Below are 8,272 nucleotides of genomic sequence, written 5' to 3'. Positions count from 1 at the left end.
TGTCTCTGTCTCTACCCCTGCTCCTATCCACTGTGATAACCAGAGTGCCATTAAAATCGCTGCTATTCCTGTCTTTCATGAACGTACGAAGCATCTTGAGATCGCTCTTCACTTTGTTCATCATCATTATATTGCTGGTAGTATTATTCTTCCTTATGTTGCCTCTACACAGCAGCTTGCTGATATTTTCACTGAGGCACATAGAGTCTCTCGGTTTCAGTTTCTGATTGACAAACTCTCGGTTTATGATTCACCGTTAATTTGAGGAGGTGTGTTGTAGTGATATGTTGGATGTATATTTTTTATGTATATACATTGTGTATGTATGTGTATATACATATGTATAGTTATATTTGTATATTTATTTGTTCTATAAATATAACCCAAAGGGGTCGTCTATGTTGTGCTGGCTAAATACATATCCTTTTCTTCTATTAGTAAGATACAAAATATATATGTATATAAATATATATGATCAATCATCTGAGTACATTCATAAATTAGATATCTATAAATGTTGATGCAGGTTGTTAGATTTTAATCCAATGGTTGTGTACTGTGTAATGAATAGTATCATTGTGCTTCGTTCAATTAATTTCAGCACAATATTTGAATAAATCTAAACCGTTAAACCCTATTTATACTAGACCTAGCAAAACTATATAGATATATATAGAGAGATATATTAATTATGTACAAAAAGAAATAAAATAAAAAGCATAAATCTTATGAATCGTTGATGTTGGCTTTCAAATTTTGAAGAAAATTCCGGAAAAAATATGGAATTAAAATCTTTAAGGATGTCAACCATTGGATAACCCAATGGTATGACCAAGGTAGTTAAATCTGGCTTGGGTGTTGACCTGGCCAAACTCAAAGTTCAGGGGTTGATGCATTCGATCTGGTTGAACCGGAGTCAATAATAAAATATTAAAAAATATATTATAATAATTAATAATGATGAAAAATAATATGACCAATATTTTAATAATTAAAAAACACAATTAATTAAATATGATATTTAATACTTTAAATTTATATATTTTTCCTTGATTTTTAAAATATCTAAAATATAATTAAATTTAATATTTAAAATTTTAGTTTTATATACTGATTTTAATATATATAAAATATTTTAAAAAACCTAATGATTCTACCCGCATCCTAGATTTCTCTTGGAACTCAAGAAGAAAAACAATCACATGAGTGTACACTCCCACTCAGTCTCTCACTCTTTCTTCTCCCTCAATGCGTCCGATCACCCCCTCACTTCCTTTCACCAACCACTGCCATTCTCTGTTATTTTTCCCTCTCACGGCTGCCCCTCATTCCCTCTCGCCACTGGCTTCTCTTTCATTTTCTTCCGCCGCCGCTCCCTCCCTTCCTCTCATCATCGGAATTCTTTTTAAAAATTTAAATTTTTTTTGACCCGTTAGATTCGGCCGAGTTAACTGATTTCCAGCTAAACTGGCCTGATCACCATATTTTTGACATGTTTATTTTACAACCGAGTCAAATAGGGTAGCTGAATCGGCCTCATGGTCGGTTCCCAATTTTTTCAGTTGTACTGGCTGGGCTGGTCCAGGTTTGACAACCTTGGATATGATACAAAAGTACTAAGTGAGAGAATAAGGGTTCAAATCCTTCCCCCGGGGTATTGTTCATGCACTGTACACTCGGGTCTAATACTGTTCATCAATACTATTTACGAGGCTGGATGTGAGTCTCATGTGCGAGAAACAGTGGTTTCACCCATCTAGGATTACTAGACAAGGGATTTTCCCAGAAGGTTCGTAAGCAACCATAACTGATGCACCTCCTTACCTGTCTGTCTCTTTGACAATCCCTTAAATGAAGGGTGCTTATCGCCTATTAGTCACAAAAAAAAAATTCTTTTAGGGGTGTGCGTTGTTTCGTTTAAGCCAAATTAGTCAATTGTTCTCCCAATTCAATTTTAATTTTACAATAGTTTGAAAATATTTGGATTGGTTTAATTGTTCTAAATGTCAAAAGATCAACTAAATAAACCAAACCCATTTATTTCAAAAGATATATATATATATACTCATGGAACCATCTACTTGTATATACATTTATGCATGAAACCCAAGCTTTTGTATGCCTAGTGAATGAAAATATATTTATAGCATGTGTGTTTAGTGTTGCTATTTTCAGCTTCTTGTGCATGCCTGTCAAAGGCAAATCTTTTTAGCTACCTGGAAAACTACTAGCACCATTCTGAGTTTATTTTTACTAAGATGCTAGTTATATTGTTTTGGCATGTTTAAACTACTATAGTTATAGCTTGGTTTGTGTGCAAATATATATAGCTATTGATGCTTTTCCTTGTTGCTCCCTTGAAGCTATAAGTTCTGAATTGTCGTTAGAAAAGCTCATACTTTGTTTGTAGAGTTGATATTTAGGCTAGCTCCTCTTTAGCATTGTGCATGAACTCTACCTTGCTTAAGTATTCTTATCTTTTTGGTTGGTTCTTTCCTTAGGTTATAGGACCATTTTGAGAGATAATTTTAGATTTCAATTGGAATTAGGAAATTATTAAGTAATCCCTTTGAACTCTTGTATTTAAAATTTTGTTGTTTTAATTTATTTTTATAAAAATTTCTGAAATTTTTTTATGACTATTCTTTGAAATTTATTTATGGAAATGTCATCATATTTTATGACTAATGTTTTTAGATAAATAATTCCTAGACTTAGTTGGAACCATGGTGTTATTACCTTGCCATTATTTGTATATGTTAATTTTCCTTTATCAATCAAATTTGTATATTAATATTTTTGCCAACCATTCTTGCTTCTTTTAAGCCTTTGTTAAGTATGATTAATGGATTATTATTGTTATTTTTATCTTTCCATACAATCATGCAACATAGTGAGTTTGAAATGCTATCATAGTTATTCAAACAGGTTTGGAAAAAGTGGTATATTCCGGATATTTATTTATTAATTATTATTATTATTATTATTCATGAGATGTTTGTTTTAGTGAAAAGTTACTATTTCTTATTTCTTAATGTGGGAATCCGGCCAAAGCTGGAAGATTGGCATTCTTGTATATTTATTTATTTGATTAATTGTTTTTTGTTATTACATAAATCTTTGGCAAAATATATGTGAATATTCTGTATTTTGGTTATGAAATTTTGTCTGAATGTTTTGGTTTTCAAATAAGCGATATGCAACCTTGTCAGTGGGGGGTTAAACCCTGACCTTGTCAACAAGAAGTTCTGGAAAAATAAGATTGCAGTTTTGCACCGTGTCCGTTTGGTGAAATTATCAATAACCATCTGATATTCAGTCTCGGGTCACCAAGAATAAATAAATGATCTCTGTTATTCTGGCTTTGGTCACCGAGGGTAAACAAATGTCTCTGGCATCTTTAGTGAATTTGGAGACATACTCAGAAATCTGTTACATTTTATTTCGCCTTTTGATTTTGATTATACTATTTTGTGTTATTGATTTTTGTGCAAGTTTCAAATTTGAAATTTTGTTTTTAGTTTATTTTTGGATGACTTACTGGGGTAGTGAGCTCATGGATTTGTTCTAAATCTTTATCAGATCATGAGCAGTAAACCAAGGGATCTTAGAAAGCTTCTAGTAGATGCTTCTTTTGGAGTTGTGTTTTATGTCTTTTTATCAGTTGTATAGTGGCATTCTATATTTTCATTTGCTCTATATTTGAACCTGATTGTAACCCTTAAGGTGTACTTTTATATTGTATTCCTGTCTGTTTATCTTCTATCTTCACTCTGTGTTAGGTTTTGAGGCCTTGCAGGTTCACTAGACTCCCGCAGACCGTTTGTACATGCAGCGGGTTCAGCTAGACAGGGTTCAGGGTGTGACAAGCTTGTGCCTCACTGTGGGTGGAACTCACTGCTAGAGAGAATGGTCGCTGCAGTGCCAATGTTGACGTGGCCGATGATCGTTGATCATGCACTCAATGAGAAGATGATTGTTAATGAACTTGAAGCTAGTTTGAGTCTAATGAAAGTGGGTGCATATGGGTGATGAAGAGGGGGGAGATAAAGGAGGGAGTGAGAGAGTTTATGGTTGGAGAGAAGGGGAAGAGAACAAGGAAGAAGATGTTGGAGCTTGGAAGGATGGCCACCGAGGCGGTTGAAGGATTTCAGAGCTTGAAGATGACTGAATTGGCATCCACTTGGGTGTCCAAGATGGAGTATGATGTTACTGAATTAGAATAATGTGACGCGTCATAAGCCACGTCTACTAGCCGTTAACGGCGTTCACTCGGGTGACTAAATCATAACAAAAATAAAAATAAATGACCAAATTATAAATTTTTAAAATTGGGAGACCGAAATAGTAACACACCCAAAGTTAAGGGATAATTTTGGTTGTTTATTCTTGTTTATAATGAAAACAAGCTATGTTTGAGCTTGGCTCATTAATGAGGTGGTCAAGCATGTTAAACCTAGAATATTTATGAAACATATACGTCATATATATATATATATATATATATATATATATATAATAAAGGAGCTCAAGTAGGCTACTTTAGAAGGTTTACAAACAAGCTTGTGAGTCTTAATGGGACAAATAGTACGAGGTTTGAGTTCTGCTCTATCATCTATATGAGCTCAAAAATCAAGTTCAAGCTCGGCTAGTTTGCTAAACAAATGAACTTTTTTTGAACCAAATTCCAAGTAGTTCACAAATGACTTAGCTCATTTGCAGCCCTAAATACTAGATAGTAATCCAGGAATTTGTATTCTAATTGCAACTCTTCTCATGGGCAATTGCCAATGTACCTTTCTAGCTCTTAATTTAGTTAAATATCTCATGCAAGTTAATTAACAGAGTTAATATACTCCTCCAGCTCAATTAAATCCAAATGAAGTTTTTGGTCCTTGAGTAATTATTTTTCAAATTATTTTCAATTAAGTTATGTTCAAATATGTAATTATAAGCTCTACTTTTTTTTTAATGCATAGCAATATTCTCATAAGGTAGTTTTTAATTACTAAAAATGTAATTGTTAAATTTTAGAAGAAATTATTTGACAAAAAATTTAAAAATAAATAAAAATGGAAGAACATCATGTTAACCTTGGCAAAGGTTTCCATGTCATTCCATTCCCATATGTTCCTCATTTACGCATTGTCACATTGAAACCATTTAAAATATATGCATGATAATTTTTTCCTTTTCCATCAATATCTCATATCTCAATAATCAAAATAATTTCCAAGTACCAAAGGCACTAGTGAGTGGAATATCACCCGTGCATTTGATTTCAATAAAAATCTAAACAATTATCTCAGCTGCACTTGCACAATTATCTTACATAAGTTTTAAAGTTTAATTTTAAATATTTTTTAAATTAAATATTTTATTTAAAAGATCCAATAAACCAAAAGATTCTTGGTGCTACAATAAAAATCAAACAACAAATAAATTATTTTTTTAAAAAAAAACAAACAATAATAAATAACTATGCATTCATTTCAGTCTACTTCATGCCCACCCCCTAAAAACAAAGACATATAATAATAATAATAAATAACTGACCTCATCACCAACGTCACTCTTCATCCCTTACATAATCCCCTCACTCCCTCACACCCTAGAAAACAACATCCTCCGGAGTCTGGATAACCAAAACCTCCATTCCAAAACCATGTTTCTTCTCCTCCCCCTCCTCCTCCTCCTCCCCTTCCTCCTCTTTCTCTTTCTCAAACCCTTATCCAAATCAAAATCCAAATCCCAAATCCATCCACCATCACCACCATCTCTCCCTTTCATTGGCCACCTCCACCTTCTTCTCCCCATCCCTTACCGTGCTCTCCACTCCCTCTCCCTCATTCACGGTCCTATCATGCTTCTCAAACTCGGCCAAATCCCCACTCTCATCCTCTCCTCCTCCTCCTCCATCCGCTCCATGATCAAATCCAACGACATAGCCTTCTCCAGCCGTCCCAATCTCAAAGTCCCTCGCCAACTCGTCTACGACTCCAAAAGCATCTCCTTCACCCCCTACGGCCCTTACTGGCGCCAATCTCGCAAGCTTTGCGTCCTCCACCTCCTCAGCACCAAGCGCGTCCACTCTTTCCGCCCCAACCGCCACTCTGAGCTCTCCATCATGCTCTCTCACATCTCTAATCACTCCCTCTCCGGCCCCCATCAATCTCAGCGAAATCATCTACTCCTTCACCACCAACATCCTCTGCAAAAGTCGCCCTCGGCCGCTCCATCACTGAAGAAAGCCAACGCCGTATGCTCCATGACTCTATTTGTCAGGCCACCAAACTCTTCGGCTCTTTCAATGTTGAAGATTACTTCCCTTCTCTCAAATGGTTGAACATGTTCAGCAGTTTGGATTCCAAGATTGCTGAAATTTTCAAGAAATTAGATGGGTTTATTAGCAGTGTTGTTGAGGATCATTTAGTTGCTGGTGTTAGAGATAAAAGATGATGATAACGCTGATTTGGTTGATATTCTTCTTTCTCTTCAGAGAGATCCCTTGCCTGGGGAGTTCTCCCCCACCATGGATGAAGTCAAAGCTATCATTCTGGTAATACTTCATTTGCATGCCCCTCTTTCCTAATTAATTGCCCTTTTTATTATTGTTTTTTATTTTTTTAACATATATTCGTACATATATATATATATATATTTATATATATATATATATATATATACTATGAAGTTTTATTAAAACTGTGATTATTTTCCATATTAGATATAAAAAATAACACACACATATATAACTACTCCTACATAGAGCAGAATGATAGTTTGTTTTTTCTCATGTAGAAAAGTGACGGTTTGACTTTCCCCTAATTAATATAATATATAATCTCCTAACATAACATAATTGAGGGTTCATGGCTTGTAATTTTTATCAAATATATGTATATATATCTCGATACACTCTTTGAAGCCTTTTTTTAATCTCAATTACTATCTTTAATAATTTTCAATTTTATTATTACTCATCCTCCTCTTTTGGGCCATTAATTATATTCAATTTTTTTATCTTAATTTAATTATTAAGATATGAATTATACACAAACAACTATTTGTTTCTAAATTTTTAATTCTTGATTGTTATTGTAGAATATGTTTGCGGCTGGAACTACTACATCTTATATATTCTTAGAGTGGGCTATGTCAGAGCTTATTCGAAATCCAAAAGTAATGAAGAAATTGAAAGAAGAGGCTAAATTAGTGAGCGAAAAGAGTTCAATGGTGGCCGAGGAAAATGTGAATAAGATGTCCTACTTGAAGGCAGTAGTGAAAGAAGTGTTGAGACTTCATCCTCCTGCTCCTTTGCTAGTTCCTCGTGAAACTATCGAAGACACTGAGTTACAAGGCTATAAAATTCCCAAGAAAACAAGAGTAATCATTAATGCATGGGCGATAGGAAGGGATCCAAAATTTTGGGATGCTCCGGAAGAGTTTATACCGGAAAGATTTGTGAACAATGAGTTAGATTTCCGAGGTCAAGATTTCGAATTTATTCCATTTGGTATTGGTCGGAGAATTTGTCCAGGAATGCAATTTGCTGTGGCCACAATTGAGTTTGCTCTTGCAAATCTTGTGCATCAGTTTGATTGGGACATGCCAAATGGATTGAGTGCCGAAGATTTGAACATGGATGAAGCTCAAGGACTTATAATGCATAGGAAACATCCTCTAGTTTTGGTTGCAAAAAAAAATGGATTGATGTTGTAGTTAGTTCTCAAGTGCCATGATAATAAGTTACCTTTTTAACACTGTGGCTAGGGTTTGTTGCATGTATTTGATAATATAATAAAGATGGATTTGGTTTTGGTTTTGGTTGTAAGTAAATAGACTTGTACTTAAATCTACTTATACTAAAATAATGTTTTTCCAATTTTTAGGACAGAAATATCCCTTTTCATAATAATATTTGAAATGATAAAATATAGTAGGGTAAATTACTTGGTTGGTCACTAAACATTTTAGTGATTTGCTATATTGGTCACTGAACTACAAAATATTTTAATTGGATCATTAACGTTAGTGTTTTATTCCAATTGGGTCACTCTCTTCGAGGGTTTTACGTACCCTGATGCTGACATAGACTACTACCTTCAAACATTTTCTCCTTCTTCTCCCTTGTTTAGACCTCAACAAATATCCATTAATGGCATTGCAACTCACCATCATTCTTTTTCACGGCTTTGTGCTTAGCCATAGCCTTTTGAATAATAGGCACTAGCTTTCCTTTTTATATGTAATATAATGAAAGCACTAACAA

The 8,272-nt window shown here is 34.1% G+C and overlaps 1 protein-coding gene across 1 annotated transcript; it reads left to right on the top strand.

Annotated features, from left to right (window-relative positions):
- Positions 1 to 5,618: 5,618 nt before the first annotated feature.
- On the top strand, positions 5,619 to 7,839 carry LOC120270252 (cytochrome P450 71A6-like). The gene is made up of 3 exons (XM_039277271.1): positions 5,619 to 6,341; positions 6,447 to 6,559; positions 7,105 to 7,839. Exons 1-3 carry the CDS (start codon positions 5,666 to 5,668, stop codon positions 7,720 to 7,722), a joined length of 1,407 nt encoding a protein of 468 aa, XP_039133205.1. The 5' UTR covers positions 5,619 to 5,665; the 3' UTR covers positions 7,723 to 7,839.
- Positions 7,840 to 8,272: the final 433 nt, after the last annotated feature.

The sequence above is a fragment of the Dioscorea cayenensis genome, chromosome 10 (assembly GCF_009730915.1).
Source record: "Dioscorea cayenensis subsp. rotundata cultivar TDr96_F1 chromosome 10, TDr96_F1_v2_PseudoChromosome.rev07_lg8_w22 25.fasta, whole genome shotgun sequence".
Taxonomy (NCBI): Eukaryota; Viridiplantae; Streptophyta; class Magnoliopsida; order Dioscoreales; family Dioscoreaceae; genus Dioscorea; species Dioscorea cayenensis.
This window is presented reverse-complemented; position numbering and strand designations above follow the sequence as displayed.